The sequence below is a fragment of the Pelecanus crispus genome, chromosome 1 (assembly GCF_030463565.1).
Source record: "Pelecanus crispus isolate bPelCri1 chromosome 1, bPelCri1.pri, whole genome shotgun sequence".
NCBI lineage: Eukaryota > Metazoa > Chordata > Aves > Pelecaniformes > Pelecanidae > Pelecanus > Pelecanus crispus.
In genome coordinates, this window is record NC_134643.1 from 192,631,942 (window position 1) to 192,655,792 (window position 23,851).

Genomic DNA, 23,851 nt, shown 5'->3' on the forward strand with positions numbered 1-23,851 from the left:
TGCTGTACCTGAGTAAATACTGCAGGACCCAACATGGTTGTAAAGTCATCTCCGTGATTTCGCTGTGCCGGGCTTTTGCTGCAGAGAGTGATCACTCCAAAAACGCAGAGCTCAAGGAATTGACTTGACCTTATGTGAGAAACCAGCTTTTCCCATAGATGGCTCTTCTTGGGACAAGGATGCGTCTAAGAGTATTTCCCTGATATCATGAGAGTAACAGAGTGGATTAGTCATTTAAGATAGAGCAGTAGGGACAAGTGAGGTGGGTTTCTTTTTCTTTCTTGATATTGTTTCATGGCTTTTTTTTTCTTTTTAACACATGAGTCTCAACAGAAGCATCATTGTGTTTTTTTAATCTTCCATCCACAGGAGTTTGCTATGATTTGAGTTTTTAATTTGTATTTACTCTATATATTATATATATATATAATCTGCCTAACGTGTACCTAGCTGCCTCATGTCATTGTCTTAATTTTCCAAACTTCAGACATGGAGTTGAGAGATACTGTGCTCCAGAGATTAAAATGTTGCAGTTTATTTACATAAGTGTAACTTTTTTTCTGAGATTCTGGCAAGTTTTATCTTTAGGAACGAAAGCAGAAGTCAAGGTGGAATGTGACTAAATGTACTTAATAATCTCTTGCTCTTGTGTTCCTGAGGAGGTTTTACTTTTACAGTGCTGGTGGGCGAGGTGAATACAATTACTTGATGCCACTACTCTTAGTCTTATTTAAATTACATATACTCAAGAACAAAACCATGTAAAGATTTCTTTCCCATGTAAAGGTTAAATACATGCTTGAGATGAGATTGAGAAAACCAAGCCAGTCAGTTGTGCAAGAGAGACCTATACTCTGATGTCTTCATGTTTATTTTTTATTTTGCAGTCATTTTTACATGCATTTGCTCCTTACCTGGTTTATTTTGGATAGTCTAGCAGTTCTTTTTCCTGGCTAAATTGTGTGGCCCTGGGAAAAGATGAAGGATAAAAACTTCCATAGAAGTTAAAAGTCCAGCACATGCTTTCTGTCTTTATTAATACTCTGTAGTTACTGCCTGTTTTGGGGGATGTTGAAATGAATGAAATGGACTAGATTTTTCTGTTTCTTTTCATTGCTGCTGATTGAACAGGGAAACTTGAAAAATTTGCTTTTATTTCATTGCTTTTTTTTTGTTTTGTTCTTGTTAGAATTGGACTTAAGATCACTAAGGGTAGCCGACTCAGGCAGAAACTCTTCTGACCTGCTTTGGTGAAGTAAGAGTGCTGGCAAATGCATCTTTGGTCCTTTGCCTTTTACCAGCAGACAGGACTGCCCAGAGCAGGGCCAGAGAACAAGGTTGTTGTTGATACATTAGCCTAAACAGGAGTCATGTGCCTTTGTAGTACTTACCGATGACAGAAATAAACAGGCCAGTTAGTTGAGTGTAGTATGTTTTCCTCTCAAGATTGTTGAAGGCTGATGCCAGTGCATTGTATGGTACAGGAATCTGCTGATAAACTTCACGAGTATCAGTGATAGTGAAACAATATTTAATGTCATGTTCCTCCCCCCCCTCAATGCAGCCTTGAAATCTACTTAAAGAAAAATGTTGGAAGTAACTGTGAGGTGTGTGTTTTACATTTCATGCGTTGTTTTAAAATCATTAAGGCAGTACTTTTTCAAAGGCAACAATCAGTATGGATGGTGGGCTGTTTAACCTTTCTCAGTTTTAAAATGCTTTATAATTGTTTTTATTGGTTCTTGTTTTGTCTACTTGTATTTTGAAAAATTATACAAACTAAATGGGAAAACAAGATAATAAAGTATAAATTTTTTTTGTAGGTATTTTTGAGGTGACTTTTTACATCGAATACTAAGATTGGTAAAATCATGGATATGTACACCAGGGCTCAGGGCAATCGAATGAAACCAAGAATATCGGTGAAAAAGGTAATTATCTGTATTAAAAAAAAAAAATATTTCAGAGCTTTTTGATCATTGTCACAACAGTCTAATAATGAACCAAGTGAACTGGTAGGTTTGGTTGGGGTTTTTAGGGTGGGTTTTTTTTTCTTTATATGTTTTAATTTTGGTTGTCTAACATTTCAGGGAGGTAAAGAAACTGCCTTTGCTTTATACTTTGGCATATTTAGCATAGTTGAACTGGGAGACAGTAATTTAAGGAAGGGGTGCATGCTTTTGACTTTTGTCTTTGCATTTTGTTTTAAGGTGATACGAAATCATGATTTATTTATTTGCTAAAATTTGCCTTGTTTATTGGAATATAACTTTAGAGCACAGATTTTTCAAGTTTATATGTAATAAATCAAAATATAAATATGCAGTGTTCATTGAAAACTGTTCCATGAAGTCTCTGTTAGGGCTTACTGTAATGTCTTTATCTTTAGATCTTGGTTTCTTGACTGGCTTATCCTTGTGTTTACATGAACTTCTAGGCAGTGCTTTGGTGAAAAATAAAATATGTCTAGCACTTATGAAAGATATTAGGGTTTTTTTTAACAATATTTATTTATTCTTTCAAATTTTGTCACTTTAGCATGGAGAACATCAATACTCTTCCTAAAATTTTCTTGCGACTTCCATAAGCATTTACTCAAATGAAAGTTGCAGTTTATCCTGAAGTAACAAATTTATTTATCCAATCATATTTCTCAAAGTAGTTGAGTACAGATGAGTATTTTTCTAGGTCTTTCTTGGTTGCTAAGAAGTTCTTTACTTGCAAGTATGTGCAACACTTAAGAGGAGAAACTGAGCAAGGAAGTACCTTGACACATGAAAATTGCATTATTTTATTCCATAAGCAGATTTTGTTGTTTTAAGGGAACAGTGTCAGTGGTATAGGTCCTGTAGAAATTGCCTGAAGGCAAAGGTAAGCATTATGGGACTACCTGCCAGGCAGGTAGTCGGTTGTTCCAGGTCACCTCTGTGCCTGGGAAGATCATGGAACAGATCCTCCTAGAAGCTATGCTCAAGCACATGGAGGATGGGGAGGTCATTTGAGACAGCCAGCACGGGTTCACCAAGGGCAAGTCCTCCCGACCAACCTAGTGGCTTTCTATGATGGAGTGACTGCATCAGTGGACAAGGGAAAAGCAATGGATGTCATCTACTTGGATTTCTGTAAAGTGTTTGACACAGTCCCCCACAACATCCTTCTCTCTAAATGGGGGAGATATGGTTTTGATGGGTGGACTGTTCAGTGGGTAAGGAATTGGTTGGATGGTCGCATCCAGAGGGTCGTGGTCAACGGCTCGATGTCCACATAGAGACAGGTGACAAGTGGTGTCCCTCAGGGGTCTGTACTGGGACCGGTGCTGTTTAACATCTTCATCAATGACATAGACAGTGGGATCGAGTGCACCCTCAGCAAGTTTGCAGATAACACCAAGCTGAGTGGTGCGGTTGACAGGCCAGGAAGACAAGATATCATCCAAAGGGACCTGGCCAAGCTGGAGAGGTGGGCCTGTGTAAACCTCATGAGGTTCAACAAGGCCAAGTGCAAGGTCCTGCACCTGGGACAGGGCAACCCCCGATATCAATACAGGCTGGGGGATGAAGGGATTGAGAGCAGCCCTGCAGAGAAGGACTTGGGGGTACTGGTGGATGAAAAGCTGGACATGTGCGCTTGCAGCCCAGAAAGCCAACCGTATCCTGGGCTGCATCAAAAGCAGCGTGGCCAGCAGGTCGAGGGAGGTGATTCTGCCCCTCTGCTCTGCTCTGGTGAGACCTCACCTGGAGTACTGCGTCCAGCTCTGGAGTCCTCAGCACAAGAAGGACATGGACCCGCTGGAGCGGGTCCAGAGGAGGGCCACAAAAATGATCTGAGGGCTGGAGCACCTCTCCTATGAGGCCAAGCTGAGGGAGATGGGATTGTTCAGCCTGGAGAAGAGAAGGCTGTGAGGAGACCTTATTGCAACCTTCCAGTACTTAAAGGGGGCCTACAGGAAGGATGGGGACAATCTTCTTAGCAAGGCCTGTTGTGACAGGACAGGGCATAATGGATTTAAACTAAAGGAGGGTAGATTTAGACTGGATATAAGGAAGAAATTTTTTACAATGAGGGTGGTGAAGCACTGGCACAGGTTGCCCAGAGAGGTAGTGGAGGCCCCATCCCTGGCAACATTCCAGGTCAGGTTGGATGGGGCTCTGAGCAACCTGATCTGGTTAAAGCTGTCCCTGCTCACTGCAGGGGGGTTGGGCTAGGTGACCTCTAAAGGTCCCTTCCAACCCAAAGCATTCTATCATTCTGTGATAGGGAGTGTTTACTGCCATACATTAAGCAGTTTGTAATTATGAGTGATATACTTTCACTTTAAGACACATGTCATAAAAGCTTTTACTTTATTGATTTATGAGAAATCTCCAGCTCAAATAGAGTTCTTTAACTATAGTCAAGTAATTTTGTGTTCTTAACCTGAATGTAAACTGGATTTTAGAGGACTTCTTTAGTCTGCCCTTTGTTTTTTTTCTCTTCAATTTAAAAAACAAACCAACAAAACTCCCCTAGGTTTTTAGACTTTTGAGTTGCAGAAACATCTTTCTAATAGTGACAGTGACCAGTGATTCCTCATGGATTCTAATGGTTGCCTAAAATGTTTGCTCTGTGAACTGCTATGTTAATTGCCATTGAGCGTTCTGGACTGTGTGGGTCTAGGAACGTGAATTTGACCCTTCTTGGGTGTCTTGCAGAATTCTGCATTTTCATACAACCAGACTCCAATGTTTTGATCTGTGGCTGCCTCCTCTTGATGTTTCCTTGAGGGGTGGCTACTTAGATTATATTGTGGAACTTCCATTCTTTCTCACAGGCAGTAGGGTGGTAAGAATTGCACCATATTTCATCTTCTGTTGATTCACAGCTTGCACTCTGATTCATGTCCTATTTGTAATTCTTAACAGGAATTGTTGCAGTAGTATCTCTTAAAAGTCAGTGCATGGTTGTGGTATGCACGCTTAAAGCTGAAGTTTACATTTTTACAAAATTACTTCAAAATAGTCCATTTAAATCTTAGAGCACATGAAATCAGGAAGAGCTGTTTTGTTACTTAAGAGCAGAGTAAACAGGACTCTCCAGCACTGGACTTGATGCAGATCGTGGCATCTTACATGTTTATGGGTGGTTGGAAATTTTGGAGAGCAGTTGTTTAAAATAGTTCATGAGACCGATTCAGAATTTCCTCCAGTGTACTGTGAAGGATCCATAGATAATGACTTCTTGATTTCCTGACCACAAAGGGGACAATGCAAGTCTGTGAACTGATTGTTTGAGCTAGAGGCATGATGAGGATTTTCACTGTTCAGGTCTGTCTTGCTCTGTGCACATTTGAGGATATTAGTGTTTTTCCCTTAGTATGGCTTAGTAAGTTTGAAATCTGTGCTTGCTATTGAAATAGGATTTCTTCCCAGACGTGACTTTTGTATTTCTGTGAGGAAGGAGCACACAGGCCTAGCAAGTAGAGCTTTATAGATTGCTTGGGTTTTTTTGCCCATATGTCGATGTATATTGGAAGTAGTTGTACTACTTATAAAACCAATTTACATCCTTTTGTTGAGGATTACCTCCTTACCTAAACTGAGCTGATAGTCTTGGGAACTTGCTGTTTTTCAGTTTTTAGCGTAGTTTCATGTCTCCTAGACTAGGGTTGTGAGAGAGCTTGCTTTCATTGTCTGTTGCATAGGAGGATATCTCTGAAACTGTGTGCAGTCCTTTGCTGTCACAAGCACAATTTTCATAAGAATGTGAAAAAGTTATTAAATATAGTCTCACAATTAATGAAGGGACATTAAAAAACAAAACAAACCTGCTGCTTTTAAGTCTTTTTGAACCAGTTTGAACCTGTTTTGAACTGTTGTAATAGCTAAGAATCTTATGATTCCAGGCTGAAGCTGTTCACAGCAAATTTGTACCTGTTTGTTCATGGATGTCATTATTCTTCAGCATAGTTTTTTTTCTTTTGCTGATGTTCACCCTTGTGGTGTTTTTACAGTTGGTGATCTGTCCTCTGTTAGCCTTGTTTTTTTGGAAACTGTGTAAACTAAGGTTTTAGTCTGCTTTTGTATAAAAGCCTCTGCGTTCCAGTGATTATCCTTTATAGTCCTACTTTCTGTGCTTGTTGTGAGTTAATCTTCTTTTTATATGTGGATGATACTGTATGTCCTTCTCAGTGACTCTGATGTCAGTTCTTTCACTAAAGGGTGCGTCCTAGGGTTGTGTTTGCTATTTTCAGTGCTGTATCATATTGACCATTTATTGCTACACCACGATCAAGAAGTCGACTCATGTCTTTTATTTCCCAGCTTGTGAATTCGCAATTCTATTTTAAAGCCTGCTTTTAGTTTTTAAGGACATAACTTTGTGCTTCATATGGTTGCATTTTAAAATAATCTTACGTTGAGCAAGTTCTTCCTGTGTGATATGCTATTCTTCCTCTTAACTGATGACACCTTCTTAGTTTGAATTATCATCAGATTTCATCTACATATTTACTTCTCCCCCCCCCACCCTTAAATTTATTAATCATGAGATGCTTGACTTCAGTCTCAAGATATATTTTGAGGAATTTGGTTGCTGACCTACATCTACTATATCCTCAAAAAAACCCCCTTTGCTAACTCCATTCAGACAAATTCTTCTTTTCCAGAAACAGCTCTTTTAGTAAACTCTGTCTTTTTCTGGTTTTGTTAAGTCTTCATGTATTTCAGTGTGGAAGTCCACATAGATAAGAGCTTTTCTCTATGTCTGTATTGCCTGTTAATTTCCATATCTTTATTCTTTCCACATTCTGAACTTTTATATTCATTAATATGATCTTAAGAACATGCATCACTTCCTTCCCCCTCCTTTTTTACATATGGTTATTTTATCTCTTCAGTTGTGTAGTGCCACCATCAGTGTGCTATGAGACCTACATATAGTTTTGTTTGCTGGTTCTTCTAGACCTGAAGGAGATTTTTCCAACTGTTGCATCTTTGTTTTCTCCTACTTCAACTTTATATTGTCCAAAATCTTGAATTTTGCTTCACCTCAACTATAGTAGCTCCTCATATCATACTCCTATTGTAGTTTTCCATCCCACCTTTTCTTTCGGGATGTTAAACTAGGGAAGAATACTTGCTTATAAATAAGGTGTATATATAGTAGTTTGCAGCCTTAGAAAACCTAACTACTAGAGAATAACGATCTTTCTTGAGGTTTAACTGTAATATGTAAATCACTTTTTACCATAAATGGATTGTTTTTGCTGTCGGAGTGTCAGAAACACAAAACAATTTCTGACTCAGTTTGGCTGTCTAGCACTTCTACTATAGTTTAAGAAGCTACACAAATTAGAAATAATTTGTCGTAAGTTGGACACACTGATTTCTCACTTCATTTTTAACAGGGCAATCGTATAGAGAATAAATAACTGGATTAACAATTTATAATCACATCATGATCTTGTTTTTCTTCTTAACCTTACCACTTGTTAGAGAAGATGACAATTTTAAAATTAAAAAAAAAAAAAGTTGCTAAGTTCCTAAAATAAAAGTGAGAGGATGCTGTCTTTTTTACAAGCTAAGTGAACCAGTTTTTGTTGTTGTTCTGTCATCTTGTTTTATTTGACTTCAGATACCAGTGAAGATAATTCTTTTGTTCTGCTGCACTGTTACACTGGGAGAAATTCTTAGATTCTTAAGCCTTTTTAAGCCATCTGTGGGTGCTTGCATGTCACCATAAGTGTAAATGAAAGAAATGTTACAAGAAGTAATTACATGGGATTAAGTTACAGTTCTTTCATATTCTTCAAGAAATGGGGAAGGATGTGTGTGAATTTTCTTGGTGTTTGTTTGTTTTCTTCCCCTCTCACTTTTGAAACCACCTCCATTACTTTTCTTGGCTAAATTTGCTTTTCATCCTTTTTAAGGAAAAGCTGATGAAACAGTTCCATATAAAGGCTCTGATGCGAGGAATAGATGGGGCTTGGATTTCTTCTTGGATTCATCTGTTTCTTTTTTCAAAGTTTGTATGCTCTCACCTTTTATACAGAACAGTCAGCTTCTTTTGGAATAAAAGTTTTGCTTGAAAAAAACAACTTGCCTGTTTCAATACCATGTCCTGAAGTAAATTTAATCTTGAAACCTGGTGTTTTATATACAGAGTAATTTGAAACAGTACTTAGAGTAGGGAAACCTCTGGGTGGCAGGGGATAGATGGATGGACTCTGTGTCCAAAAATGAAAATACATTTTCTTTGTCTTATATTTTTTTCATTGTTTTTCAGAGTTTTGGTGAAGGTATACTGCGCTCTATGAAGTCACTGCTACACAGCAGAAAAGAGTTATGCAGTGTATCAGCAGATGAATGTCTAAATCGGGAAGAACAAGATAATTTTATTAAGGTTTGGCATAACCTGACCATTTATATATATTTTTATATATATATATATGATAGAAAATGATTTAGCTTGTAGCAGTATGGGAAGTTGCAGAACAGTAAATGTGAACAATGATGCAAGTTACTGGCTGTAAAATCTGTACCCCCTATTGTCATTCTTGAATTCAGTCCCTGTAGTCTTGAAAAGAGTTGTGACATTTCAAGACAACATTTCTCTGCTTTGTAGCATGTGTGAAACAAACAAACAAAAAAGTATAGATGGATGATTTTGTAAGAATTGTGTAACAGGGTGTACTGGATTTGTGAGCACTCCTGTGATCCAGGTTGTGTGGATGGTTCTCTAACAGAGTAGCAGAATGTTTTGATCCAGGTCTGAAGATAAGAGTTAGTGATAGCTCTTGTTTGCCCTGTGCTCAGCACTAAAAGCTGAAGCCTCAACATTGCAGATCTGGATTTCTTTCACATTAATACAGATGGGCCAAAATCTGGACAAGGTCTGGAGAGAAAAGTAGTCCTGAACAGAATGCAGGACTGTTTAGGTAAACCTCAAGCTTTGAGGAGGAATGACTAGAGCCATTTGAGTTAAAAGAGTAACAGCAGCTTCTCCGAAGGGAAAAGAAAAAAGTAAGCAGCAATACGTACCATGTGTCTTGTATTAAATGTTTTAGAAGACTACAGAGTAGTAGTTGTCAGGCCTGACAAGGAGCTTAGAGAAGGAGAGGGTGACCTGAACTGGCCAGGCAGAGGAGCTGAGACAGGAGGAAATGAAGCAAAAAAGACTTGGGAAGTGGTTAGAGAAGACTGATAATTGGATAAGGAGTAGCAGGAGGAAGGGAAGAGGCAGATTGTGTGACCAGCAGAGATGAGTTAGGATTGCCTGGATAACACCAGGGTTTTTGAGACTAGCTGGATGGTGAGGTTGTGACTGTATGAAATGCTTGGGGAGCAGGCAAGAAGCTGAATTTGTGAAAGATGAAGAGCTGTGACAGATTAGAGGTAAGGAAGAAGAGTTAAGCAGTGGAGGAGTGGGCAAAAGCTTGTCTGTGTCTGTTCAGACCATGCTCTAGAATCTACGAAACCCCTGAAACATTGCCTCCCCCCTCCTTTTTTTTTTTTTTTTTTTTCTTGTAGCAGATACCTGGCAAAGTGTTTTATATGCCTGTAATGATGGTCCTTATGGAGAAGGGGACTATATTTAGTTACCTTTATTAGCTCAAGCAATTAAGAGCCCTCTGGTTGAAATTTGACAGGGTCAATATCCTGCTACAGAACAGAGTTTTTTTTCTTATAAAAATATAGGGAAAGACACCTATATGCAGAGTAACATTAAAAGAACATTATTAGGACTGCAAAGATAATTACTCAGACTTACAAAAACCAGAATTTAGGTTTTCTGTACCTTTCTAATTCATGTCCTCTGTACCCGTGGATTATGATAACCTTCAAATACAGTGTCTCATACACTATTATTAGCTTAAAGAAAAGGCTTGCATTACTGACTGTTGGCCTTCCTATCTGCCTGGCCTACTCACCAACAACTTTTGAACTGGTGTACTAATTTCAGACATGTTAGAGGTCTTAAAAGGTGATTATTTTTCTGTGAAAACTGGAGTTTAGGCACAAGAAAGAAATCCAAAATTGAGGCAAAAATAGGCAGACTCAGCAGTGGTGTGGTCTCTTTGACAGCAATCTGCTGGCCCATCAGCGTACACATGGACTTGGCCTTCATTTGTGTGAAGCTGTGACTCCTGTGTACTGCCTTATCTTGCGCAATGAGTTATCCTGTGAGAGAAGGAAAGGGTTGGAATCATTATGTTGAGGAAGAGGAAAGGGTATGTAAGGTGACAAAAGAGCAAGCACACATTAAAAAAAAAAAAAAAAAAAAAAGAAAAAAGACTACCAAAAAACCCCAACAGCAACAAACCCTAAAGCCTCCCAGAATGTTCTTTAGAGAGCTAGTGGTTTTTTTTTTTTTTCCCAAGTCCTTTAAATTGTTTGCTATTTTGCCTCTTCTGTGGAGGAATTCAGTTCATACGGTAGGTACTGTACAGGTAAAAAGACGTGGAAGTTGAAAGGTGTCTTGCAGATACTGTGCCAGTAAAAGATTTAGGAGTTGAAGAAAAGATGTAGGCATTGAAGGGTACATTGCTCAAACAGGATTGTTTCATAGTTAACACAGTGAATACAGTGCTGGAGACCTGTAACTTGTCTGGAGCTATTTGGAATGTTACTGCAAAGCATTGTTTCATTTATAATTTTGTCGTAACTGAAATAAGGGTAATTGGATGTAAACAGGAATATCTCTTCTGGGGGCACAGTAGCATCCCAGCATGAGACCCCCTGAAATAAACAAGTCAGCATTTTTAGTATTAGTATGATTTCATTTTAAAAACAGTTTGGGGTTGGTTTTTTTGGTCACACATTGAAAGAACATATTCAAAACTCAAATACAGTTCAAAACAGAAATGTTTTTCAGCCATTTTGTATTCTAGATTTGTCCCTTTCATAGATTCTATGTGTGCACAAGCAAGTAGCTGAACCAGCTAATAACAAGTGATTATAAACATAGTGATGTTATTTACTGTTTTTAAACTTGAGAACCAACAGACTACCTTACAGTAACAGGGAGTAGCTGCTACAAATTTAGTGTGAGCTGTAACTTCAATACACAAAATTCAGTTATTGCATAGTGCTCTGAAATAATTGAATCCAAGCCGTATCAAACTTAAGTCCAAACATCAGTGGAAGTAATTGATCTTTGTGCTTTTTTCCATGTCTACAAAAGGGAAGCAAAATTTATTTTCTTACAACCTTGTTTTGAAAATCAGTGCTTTGGGATTTTTTTGGAGCATGCAGATAGTGTATTGATTTGTCATTAGGGAAATACTAAATGAGAACTGAGGAAATCTGATGTTTGAAACAAAGTTTGAGTAGTGGATGTAAAACAGATCGTGATCTGACACTGAAGAATGAAGGTAAGGCGAAATACTGACTGTGTTTGGTTTGTTTGTGTTGACTGATACAAGACACCTGTAGACAGAAGCAAGGGAGAATATGTCATAAAATAACTCCCCTGTCCACAAGCACAAAACCCTGAGGTAAAGCTGACATTTCTGACATACTCCCGGTTCCTGAGCCTGACAAGACCTTGTTTTTTTGAGGTTGAATATTTTAATTCTTTTGCTTTACGGGTTTATGTACTTGGATATTGCATGCAAACATGTGGCTTAAGTAATCTGTTGTGTTTTGGCTTCAGGCTAATCAGTTTACACGGTAAATGGTATAATGTGTTGACATGATGCTCTCTTCGGTATATCCAAATGCATCACGGTTGGCGTGAACAGATTTCAGACTGGAACAGTTTTATATGTGTCCAGTTTGAAGCAAGGACAGATGAGCATTGATCTTTGCAAAATCATGTTTATTTTAACAGATGTAATGAGACTTATATGTGTTGCTCAATGTATAGCAGCCAATAGGAAACTAGAAAAATTTCTGTGTAGTGGGTTTTAAATGTTATATATATACTCTTTAGTTTGATCTGACCTTTCACAAGTCAAATAGCATAGCAGTACTATTCTTTATGTAAGACTATGTGCTACTGTTTGAGCAAGCTATGCTACCCTAAAGTATGGTTTTCATAGCAGTATAATGAAGCTTTATGGTAAAGCTTGCTGAATTTTTAACTCTTAAGTATCTGCAGAAAACAAAAAATTTCTGTACCTCAATATGTTCATGTATTTATTTTGCAGATTACATTTATAGGTTTTGCTGAAGAGATGGGTACTGCTCATTTGCAGGTACAGTATCTATCTATATTGGAAAATAATGTTCTTCAGCACTGGTGACTTCTTCCAAGTAGTACATAATTTTTTAGATGGAGGAATTTTGGTGTTTGAGAAACGAAATGTGTGTACCTTGAGCATTTAAAAACCTAAGTTTTAAATATCATTGCAAGGTTGAAAAATAATTATTTTAATATGATAATCAGTGTTTTATATGTATTTAAAATATTACCTGGGCCAGTCCTTGTATTGGAAAGTGCTGGAGTAGCTTACTTAAATTGCCGGGGCAGGGGGGGTGTCTTTGTTTTGTGTGTGGGTTTTTTGGGGGTGGGTGGAGTGTTTTGGGTTTTGTTAAAAACCTGTGTGTATCAGTATTTTGGTTTGTAATCTTCTCCTTACTAGAGTTGTGCTTACTAATATGGTGCATTTGTCATCTGCAAAGCTAAAACTTTACTGAATTGACTGCTAGCTGTGAATTGCTGGGGGGACACCAGGAGTCAATATTATGGTTATGCCATAAGATATTATTCTGGAGAGTTAGATAAGGAAACATTATTTTAAAATGGGAAGTGTAGCAAACTAGTGGGGTTGTGCCATGCCATTTTAAGATGCTAAGGATTTAATCTTCCTGTGCAATTTACACATCAGTAACATACATGTTTACAGTGCAACTCCACACTCCTACTCTGTCTAGATCTTGGTAGACAGAGATTACTGTAATAGCTTTCTGATGTTTAAAAATAAAAACCAGAAACTCTCAATCCTTTTGTGTTCAAAGTTGTATCAGTGTTGCTAATTCATTAAATGATAATAGTGCTAGATGTTCTTTCAAGTATGGGTAAGAACTATTTGATGGTCTAGAGTTAGATGAATTTAGAGAAAATTGGGCTGAACAGGTTTATGGAGACTTGCTTTGTACCATATGGATCAGTAGTGTTTAGATTATTTAAAAAAAAGTCTGTCATAGCCCTTTTCTGTATTAGGTAAATCTAAAAGTTATCCAAGATCATGCTTAAAGTAGTGCACTGTCCCTGTTTTTGTAATAGTGGGCTGAACCACCATTCCAATAAGACACACTAAGAGCATGTAGAGATCTGTTGGGAAGCATTATTAGCCGAGTTCAGTCTTTTCTTTGTAGTTGCGTACCTTGTAGGATGTGCAGCTGCTTTTCAGTGCTTACAAGATTCTTCTTTGTGACTTTTAAGCCTCTTCTGGCCCCTGAGAAACAGTGGAATTTCTTCTTTTGGTAGAACAGTGAGCTGGAGATGAGTGTGGACTGAATTAAAGCTTGTTTACATGAGCTTAACACCACAGTATGAGAGAGTAAGTGGGGGATGGGGCAAGAAATAGGGGAGAAAAGAGAAGCTTTACCAAATTTATCAGCTGTTACTATTTAGGGGGGGATATGAGATCAAAACCATTATAATTTGCATGTTATTTTTTTTACTCTGTATTCTCAATGTGTTTGTATATTTAAATTAGGAGTTGGCAGCTGTTTCTGCAGAGCTCCCAGATGTTCTGAAATCGCTCCAGCTGTGCAAACTAAAAGAAAATGAGGTTATGTTTCTAAAAGATGTAAAGAAAACCTTGGCAAAACCTTATGTCATGAAACATCAGGTAAACATTTTTGTATCTTCTTGAACACTTTGTATCTTCTGGTGTGTCTTAATTACAGAGGCATTTTATTTGGTCTCATAAAAAGTTCAGTCATACCACACCTTGTCTTGTTTCCGTTTTTGGTCCATCTTAGCCACAGTAGTATTAATGTTGCTATATTTCTGTGGTTTCTTTAAAATGAGTGTTAGAAAATCTCAAAATAAACTTGGTGCTTTCAAGTGCTGTGTTATTAACAGAAAATACTTAACAAATATTTAATTATGGTGCTGATCCCATGTTTCTGCTAGACTATAGTCCCTTTCACTGCAAATTTGGAAAGAAGAAACAACTTGTCAGGGTATGTATCTCTGCTCTGCTCAGGTATAGCTTTCATACTTGACAGACTTTTCTTGAAACAGGTGCCAAAATTATGAGAATATCAGGTGTTCATAAACTCAGTGGGCTCTTTTCTTATTACAAAATTATTTACAATTATAAATGCTGTTAATTATATAATTTCTATTATTTTTATTTCCAGTATTATTTCCAGTATTATTATTATGTTTTTAATTATATTATTTCCAATTATAAATTTGTTAAAGCAAACTTCTTAAAGCCATATTGACTAATCATGGTTGTCAAATTTAATTATGTTGCATAGAAGGTAAAAAATACCTTGAAGAAATAAATATGCTATAAACTGAAATAAAATATGCTATAAACATATAAACTTATGCTATGTTCAGCATAAACATGCTTTGAAATACTGTCTAACTCTACAGATTTTTAACGTGAATTCTTTAATTAATAGATTCTTGAGTACATATTATCAGGGTTGTATTAAACAACCTTTTATTTGTTTTATTGCAATGATTTATTCAGAATGCAGAAATTACGAAAATGAGTAAGTGATTTTAACTGTCATTCTACACAAGCTGTTCCATTAATTTTCTTATCTTTAAAATATTTGTAAATTGTTTACTGTTCATAAAAATGCATTGAAGGAATCCCTTGTTACTCCTGGCAGTTGAAATCATTCCAAGGTTGTTACGTTTGTTTTCCTGTTGCTCTCTTTTTTTCAAGAATCAACTTCCTGAAGTGTTTTGTGTGATGAGACTGTCTCCTTCATTCCCAAGGATCAAAGTTGATTATATATTTACCTTGCTGAGCAAGTATACCACAGGCATAAGATATGCAGTGGAAATAAACTCATCGCAAAAACATCAAACAGAGACATCCCATGGAGAAGATGATGACACTAATCAGTCAGTTTCTTCAATTGAAGATGATTTTGTCACTGCTTTCGAACACTTAGATGAAGATGAGCCTTCAAAGATACAAAGTGCTGGTAAGTTCTTGCATGCTGTTGACTTGTAGGAATTGTTATTTGGAATTTAGGCTGATGGGATTTCACGAGAAAGTAAATATAAATAAATAGTAGGTTTTTTACATTTATCATGTTTCATAAAGGGGTATTATGCAATTGAAACTTCTTTCCTGTTTTTTTCACAACAGTTTATCAAATCATAAGCCAAAGATTCTGATCTCAGTGTCGGATGCAGATCAAGTAAAAACTTGTTCTGCCTTGCTAAAAAAATACATGAATTTGTCAGTGATTAGATTAGTATACTAGGATTTGAAAAAAATGAAAGATTGCTTTAATCATGAAAGATCAGCTAGCATTTTGCAACAATAAGAAGCCCAGCAATTGCCACTAAAATCTGTCACCAGTTTTCTGTAGTTCTGTGAAAATACTTGGTTTTGAAGCAATCTTTTTTTCTTTTTTCCCAGGTGCGTGCAGCTTGACTTCTCGAAACCATCGAGATGCTGCTTCACAGACCATCCCTGCTCAATGTTTAGAAGCTGTTGACTCAAAGATCCTTGTGGGTTCTGCACGTCGAAAGTCGTCTGCCAGATCTTCTACTTTGATTGATATTTTGGGACTTAAGGAACTGTCCTCAGTAAAAAATTCAGTTACAACCTCAATTTCTGATCCTTGGATACAAAGGAGTTTCTATAAGCCATATAATCCTTCTGATCAAGGTGTTAATTTTTTATGTAAAACATTGTTTTCCTCCTCTCCAGCTGAGTCCTCTGAGTCAGATTGCTCCAGCCCAAGCCCCATCATCTTCTTAGATGAAGAAGGGTATCAAAAAAGTTTGAAGGCAAAACTTCAGCTGCCAAAAATTCCAGTAGTGAAAGATGGTATAGAGGATTCGGACTCAGAAGTAAGTGAATTTTTTGATAGTTTTGATCAGTTTGATGAGCTGGAACAAGCCTTGGAAAACTCTTGTAAAGTTATTAGGGATCCCATCCTAGGGAATCCCTCCCAGAAAAGGAGGACTGCACATGAACAATTGTCTTTTGCAAGCATTACAATGAATCCTCAGAAATTCAAGTTTGATCGTCCCACTCTCCCAGCCAATGTAAAGAAACCAACTCCTCGTAAACCAGAATCACCATATAGCAGTGTCTTTGATGTCCCGGATTCCCCTCGCCCAGTTAAAACATCGGGGGAAGAGAATGGAGGCTTGTTCAGCCCTATTAGATCATCGGCTTTCAGCCCACTAGGGAGCTGTGGTTCTTCTGAATGTTTATGTCGAATTAATCTTGGTGGAGATGGGACAGGTCAAAATCACCATGATGCAGTTTATAATAGTTATTCAGCATACGCTGATAGTGTTTCATTTGAAATACTGGGTTCTGTTTTTCATTCCGAGTCCTCATCGGAACAGGTATGTGCAAGAAATGATTTGAAACACAAAGGGATTGCATTGAAAGAGAAAAAAGGTCAAGCTGCAGATCTCAAAATGAAGACTGGTAAGGAATCAGATAAACAAGCAAAATCTAAACATAAATCATTAATGATTAGAGATAGCATTCAAAAATTTGCAACTGAATTAGTTGAAAAAAGTTTTGGCAGTGCATTTAAAGACCTGCAAAAAGGCGTTTCTTCATGCACCAATGCACTTTGTCATTTGGCTGCTAGGTTAACTTCTTCAGTCTTTCAGATGGCTTTTTATGAGATTGGAAGACGTAGAGCAATCTCCCTGAAGGAGCGTGCCATTAATGGGATAGCCAGCTTTTTGGTGAGTGAAGCTATAACTGGTGCTTTGAAAGAACTGCGGCACGTAAAGAAACAAATATTTACCAACACCGTTGCACGGTTTGCGGCAGACCTTGCTGAAGAACTTGTGTTTGAAGGAATCATGGAAGTATGCCAGTTTTCATATCCATCGACACCTACAGCTGCACAGCCTTCATCATTTGATTATGAAGACAAAGTGGTAAGATCCTATGCCAGAGATTTGTCTGAATCTGTCATTCAGGAGGCTTTTATTGAACTATCTCAGGTTGATGTGACCTTCACAACACAAGCAGCCATTAGTGTTTCCATGGACAACATTAAATATGTGAGCGCAGAAAGTACGTTAGAGTCAACACGGACTTCCACGGTTTTTCCTAATTTTAATGATAGGGTAGCACTGAAGCCAATCCAAGATTCCAAGAAGGAATACACAGTACAGCAAGCTCTATTTTGCACCTCTGGTGTTGTAAGTTCAATACCTGTGCCCTTAGCTGGAAGAGCTCTTTGTCAACATCAGGTTTCCTCTGATGCTTATAAAGCAAGAGTATCCACTGCTCCGAATTCTGATGACAATATGAAAATATACAAAGATGCCACTCATCCATTTTTCACAAGCAGAAAGAGAGAGGAGGAAGTTGCTTCTTTCAGAAATATATACCTGACTTCCGATCACAGTCAAAGTGCTGAAAATACTTCATCACTCTTATATAACCAAAATGATATCAAACAAACAAATAACAGATCTGGAATGAACAATAATTCAGAATTAACAGGAGCGTCAAAAGGCATTAATACTTTCTCTGGAACTATGGTAGATATGATAGTAAATGAAGCTTATGAAGCCATAACCTCATCTAGAGTAACTAAAGCAGTGGAAGAGTATACAGATTTTTTAACAAGAAAAATAATAGATAAAAAACCTTATGTGCAATGTGTTGATGAAGATTTCCCCAAGAATGTGTTTGCAGATCACTTGGCCAAGTATGTCATAACACAATCTGTGGATGAAAGTAAAAACGTGTTATGCAACACTAGTGAGAATTTACCATGTAATGTGAGCTCACACGCTTATGCAGGTATCGGTAGAAAAGAACAATGTGTGATAAAGAAGCAAGAGGCTGAGAAACAAAGTAATGTTTCTATAATTGTGGAACAACAGCAGATGCCTTTGAATAATCCATGTAAATTTCTTCTTACTCCAACTCATTCTGTTCAGTGTTTTTCAGAATCTAAAGATTGTTGGCAGGAACAAAAAGGACACAGGTTTTCTTCAAAATCACCACCGCCTTGTTCCACTGTGACTTTTGCCAGGCATGTTCTAGAGGACTTTACTGACTCGGGAAGCTGCTCAATAACATACTTAAACAAGCCCTCAAAAAACCATGATACTCTGAAACCATCATCAGGACCTTTGACTTACAGGCAGGCTGATTGTTTTCTGCATACAAATAGCTTTTCTTCAGTGGTGTTCGGCAGTGAAGATGCTTTGCAGATGGAAGATAAATCAAGTCTCAAAGATGGAAATACCTGTGTAATGCCTGATACACCCCCACCAACTCCTTTAGTACCATGTCAAGGTAGTTCTGAAAGAAACCTAAGAAAACTGTCTAAGAAACTCAAGGGAGAATTAGCAAAAGAATTTGCACCTGCAACACCACCTTCTACACCATACAATCCATCTGTTACTGGTTTATCTGAAACTGAACATGACTCTTTGGAAAATGAGGAATTTATGCTGAAACTTATGCGGTCGCTTTCTGAAGAAGTGGAAAGTAGTGAAGATGAAGATCATTCTGAAATGCCTGTTGAGAAAGAGCAGCATTCAGAAAAAACAATTCAGTATGCAGATTGCTTAGCTAGCCGTATAATTTCAGTAGCGACTGAAATGGCTGCTTCCCATTTAGATGGTAAAACAAATGAAAGAGACGCTGATAGGCAGGTTCAGTTAGGTATGCAAAACAAAAGATGTGGATATGCTGCATTTATAAATATCCCAGAAGAGACGTGCAGTTCTTTATGGAATTATGCAGGTGATATGGCAGGGAAAGTCATCAATGAGGCCAAGAAAATAGTGAAATCAAGGCATTGTAAACTGTTGAAGTTGAAGCGTGTTAACTGTCAGGTGGATTGCCTTTATCTGAGAAGAGGCGATAAAGATTATAGTTCAAAAGAACAGTGTGGTCCAGTGCGGGACCAGTGGCTGGGGGAGAAGGATTCATCTGTACTTCCTTTACCACAAGGTTCAGGCATGACAGGTTTGACTTCCAAATACCCAAGCTGTGAGAGTGTGACTGATGAATATGCAGATCATATTATTCGAGTTTTGAAGAGAGAAGGTGGTGATGCTGAACTGTTGATGGATCAGTATGCTAGCAGACTTGCTTACAGGTCTATCAAATCAGGCTTACAGCAAGCTGCTAGAAAAACTAAATTGAGATACAACAGAAAGACGTTTCCTGGGCAAAATGCACAGGTAAATGGTAAGCTGGAGCTGATCAAAGCAGTCAATAAAGATGCAGTACAGCAGGTGAAAAGCGGCATTCATTGCTGTGAAGACCAACCATATGAAAGGAGTATTGGCACACAGAGAACAGAATGCACAGAGTTGTTACATTTTTCAGAATCCCTTGCTCGCAGTATCACTTGTGATGTCAGGAAGAAATTGAAAATGTCGGGAGCATGTTTGCCAAAGTCTCTAACAGATTCCTGTCTGTATAAAAAGACTGAATTTGATGAAGTCACAGGGGATCTTATTAAAACAAGATTTTCTAGGACATTTCTTCCTTTCTCCCCGGATCATAAACTGTATCATAGTACAGGCAGTTTAAATGAAAATGGCTACAGTGAAGGCATAATTCAAGCTATAGAACAATACGCTAGGAAAGTAGCAGATGATACTCTAGAAATGAGTTTAGAGTCGGCTGTTCTCCATGTGGCTGAAAACAGAAAAAATGGGGATAGGCTCTCATATACTGAGAAACTGTCTCCTTTTTCTGGAACTGTCTGTAGATGCTGCAGTATGAAGGAACATCGGTACTGTACAGAAAGTACATCTCATGATCTACCCGCGCAAGAAGCCTCCATTCCAGTGAGGCATTTTCTTCATTCTGGATTAGGTGGTGCCTGTCAAAAATCAAGAGTGTTTCAGCTTGATATTCCTAAAATTCACGTTGATGTAGAACAGAAGATGGTGTTTTCTGACAAGGGGGCTACTGCGGCCGTAGAGAAAGCAGGAGAACTGAGTTACACAAGTATGACAGCTGACAGTGGTATTGGACAAGATGGAGTCAGTTTTGCTGAAAGCCTTACTACTGAAATAATGACATCAGCTATGACTAATATTGGTCAGGCAGTTAACATAAGGTAATATTAATTTTCTTTTATTTGTTGCATTCTGTACCAGAAAAAGAAGGATTTTTAATACAAATATGTGCTTAGAAGGAATTTTTTTAGAAGTATATACTTTGTTCTGCATGTTTTCTTTGTGTTCCTCTGGTGATATTTAAATGATTCAGAACTAGGAAAAACAACAAAAACCAGACGTTTTTCGACCTGCGTGAGCTTGAAACCAAGGTTTCTATGTATATCAGCATGCATGTGTTCCAGTAGGTGACTAATAATAAGTGGAACTTACTATTTCAACTTGAAATGCTGTTATTTTTACCTACACTAGAGAATACTAGGCCTTATGGGTTTTGTTGATCTGTGAGCCATGACAAGAATCCAAGTTTGTTCCCTACCTGTATTTCCTCTTCTGTGCTAAAAAATAAAAGTAATTTATTTTTGCTTTTGTCAGTAGGACCAACATCTGGTACTGGCCAAACTAGCCATTGCTTTATAGTATGAAGGCTTTATTTTGATTATGGCTGCGTTGTGATAGTGTCCTTATTATTGGCAAAAAACCCACAACTCCTCTCCTTAAGAAAAAACAACTTACTAAAACACACTTTAGCTTATAAAGTAGTAACACAATAGACAAGGAACTGACTTTCAAATTCTTGTGTATTTAGCAAAGGCTAATACACTGTTTCCATTAACAGGCCCATAAATAGGAAATATGTGCCACAGTAACTTTGCGGCAAACAACAACTGTTTCTTAAAACAGACTGCAGTGATTAAAGTGACTCAATCTCCTCTTCTTCAGGTCCAAGAGTAATCTTTACCATGTTGTTTTTTCCAATTTATAGTAATATTTTATTTTCCTACTCTTTTTTTTGTGGGGGAATTCCTCACACTATCTACGAGTTTCTTTTGCTGGTTTCTAGAGGGGCATCATGATGACTAATAAAATTGATTTTTATATGTTCAGTGGTTCAAGGCCACAGTGTGACTGAACTGAATTTTTCAAGGTTTCATATGATACACATACATACTAGCAGTGTAAAAGTGCTCATAAGATGTATATTGTGGCATTCTGCACAAGAGGGTTGAGTCCTTACTCAGTATGTGACAAAAAAAAAAGCCATGTGGTGATGTTTTTCTATACCTACAGTATCAAAGATGACACTTTGTTTCTGAATCACTTCTTAAAAATATTATTTAAAAATTCTACTTAGAATGTGACAACAATAAAATGCAGGGTTCAAAGAGATACTGTTTATTATTATATCTGACAAAGAGGTGATATTAGGATTTTACTATGACAAAATTTATAAATGTTTCTTACATTGTCATCTAATGTATGCTATGTAATATGTATGTTTCTTGAGAAGCTGCCTTGTGTGGTGAAAAGAACTGTCTCTAGTGCTGGTATAACTAATTAAAAATGAGGGGGGAAAGAAGTCACGATTTTACTACCCAGTTGGGCTCCAATTCAAGCTGTGTATTTGTCTGCACAAATTTGTGCTCACTGGTGCAAAGTGTTGCCAGTGATGTGGTTAAGGTTGGCTTTTTAAGCAGTGAATGTTACTGTGGCTGCTTGCTATGGTGGTAGTAGGATGATCACCTTTCTTGAACTTTCTACCACTTCATCTGTATATAGATAATCACAGTTTGCCCCTGAAACTTAGTTCATAACTGCATGTTCTCTTATTGTAACCTTTATTATAAGGAGTTCGGACTTCTTTAAAGTTATCAAACTGGATCTTTTGAAGTGTCTTTGAAAGACTACCTTTTTTTGAGCATACCTGCTTGATTGTGTTTTTGGATAAAAAAAATTTAAATTTATTTCCTGAGGGAGAAATTCTGTACAAGTCATGCATTGCTACACTTTCTTGAAGCAGGAAGACAAATCATTATCTACAGAAAGACCTTTTTAAAAAATGGAATCCTAACATTTTGAACACCAGTGTGTACTTAAGCACTTTGCCTACAATAGCAGGCCACCTAGCTGGTTGTACCTAAAGCAGGCAGAGGATGATAGCCAAACTGTCGTATGGTGAACAAGTTCAAAAATGGTAAGTCTTCTGCTTGAAAAGTGTGCCTTGATATACAGCCTGTAAGGCTACAATGCCTTCTATGCTTTACAGCAAATGATCTTCTTAAATGAGAGAACTATTTGTGCCACTCCCTTTGTCTTCTAGTGAAAGAATTCCAAATAGCAGTCCCTGACCTAAGCCTGTTGAAATCTCAAATTCATGTGATTGCTCCGTTTCTTGTGTTGAGAATAGGGTACAAATTAATGGATTTCCCCCCTCCTGCCCTCTTTTTTTTTTTTTTTTTTTTTTTCCCCTTGGAATTTAATGTCTTTGAAATTGTGTTAAATTGCTGTAAATGAACTAACACAGATTGGTATGAAATGCAGTGATGTTTTTGTCTTTAAATTTTTGTTCAGCTCTGTTGGAAGAGAAGGATTTCATTCTGTTGAATCTGTTGTTAGCCAGCAGATGAGTCTTAGTATTGGTGATGATAGCACTGGGAGTTGGTCCAATCTAAGTTTTGAAGATGAACATCCTGATGAGAGCAGCAGTTTTCTTCACCTCAGTGACAGGTAACTTTAACATATTAGTATAGTTAAACAGTTATCTTGACATCAAATAACTTGGCATCAAGTGGTTTTCTCCTGGGGGTCAGGGGAGAAGAGATTATTTTGTCTTCAACACACAATTACTTTTTTTTATTAAAAGTGGCTCTCATGTTATGTTTGTGTTTTCTTAGAAAACGTTATTGCCCATGAATGTACATACTATACACTCTGTAAATTATGTGGAGTATGCATTGTCATTGATGTCAGGGAGTCACATCAAGTAAAACTACATAATTTAAGTATTAGCAAAAGATGCAGGTGTTTTAAAAACAACTGCCACATATAAACTACTACTTGAAAGTACTGTTTATAAGTTGTGCTCTGAAATATTAAAACTTAATCATTGAGAATGTGTTTTATGTAAATTCATCTATTCTTCAAAAGAAGTAATACAAGCTTAATTTGCATGAGGAGCTTTAACAGATATTTTTATCTTTTTTGGGACTTGAATTTATAAGCTTTTCTAACTGATATTGGTGGAGTGTTTATGTACTACTAACAATGAGCTTACAGGTGTGTAACATTGGAACTTACCTGTTCAGGGTAGTAACTTTTTCCACAGAGCTTCTCACTACACTTTCCCTGGCTGGTTGATAGCTGACAAAGATTAGAATGGGAATTTTAAAAGCCTGCAATGTTGCTGCCTGTTGCCAGGGAAAATTATTTTGAGAGTTGTGGCCTGAGCTTCTATATAAGGAATATATGAGGAATGAGTAAACTGAGTCTTTTGTGATTGATATACCACTTATGTTACTGCAGAAAGTTCAGCGTTTCTGTTGAAGAGCAGAAATGGGGGAGAAGTTTTTTTCTTTTTAGTTAGTACTTCTGCATTACTGAGATTAAAGAAAATACGGGAGTTATGCTTCCTTATGTAATGTACAAATAGGTTATGTGGTACCAAAGTGAAACTGCTTACTTAAATGTCTACAATATTTCTCATGTTTTGCTTAACTAAGTATTTTAATCAAACCACTACTATAATTTATCACTCATACAACTGAATAATTTTGTAAGAGAATATGTTCCCTTAAAGTTATTTTAA

The 23,851-nt window shown here is 37.3% G+C and overlaps 1 protein-coding gene across 3 annotated transcripts in view; it reads left to right on the top strand.

The window, feature by feature from the left end:
• Positions 1-23,851, top strand: part of AKAP11 (A-kinase anchoring protein 11) — a 40,251-nt gene that overhangs the window by 3,563 nt on the left and 12,837 nt on the right. The window contains exons 2-8 of one of the 3 annotated variants that reach the window (XM_075716442.1): positions 1,824-1,931; positions 8,263-8,379; positions 12,128-12,175; positions 13,643-13,777; positions 14,840-15,104; positions 15,548-20,207; positions 22,618-22,773. In XM_075716442.1, coding sequence (XP_075572557.1) covers positions 1,872-1,931; positions 8,263-8,379; positions 12,128-12,175; positions 13,643-13,777; positions 14,840-15,104; positions 15,548-20,207; positions 22,618-22,773 — 5,441 coding nt within the window. In that variant the 5' untranslated portion in view covers positions 1,824-1,871. The remainder of the gene's footprint in view (positions 1-1,823; positions 1,932-8,262; positions 8,380-12,127; positions 12,176-13,642; positions 13,778-14,839; positions 15,105-15,547; positions 20,208-22,617; positions 22,774-23,851) is intronic. The other 2 variants (XM_075716433.1, XM_075716450.1) reach the window with 2 other exon arrangements.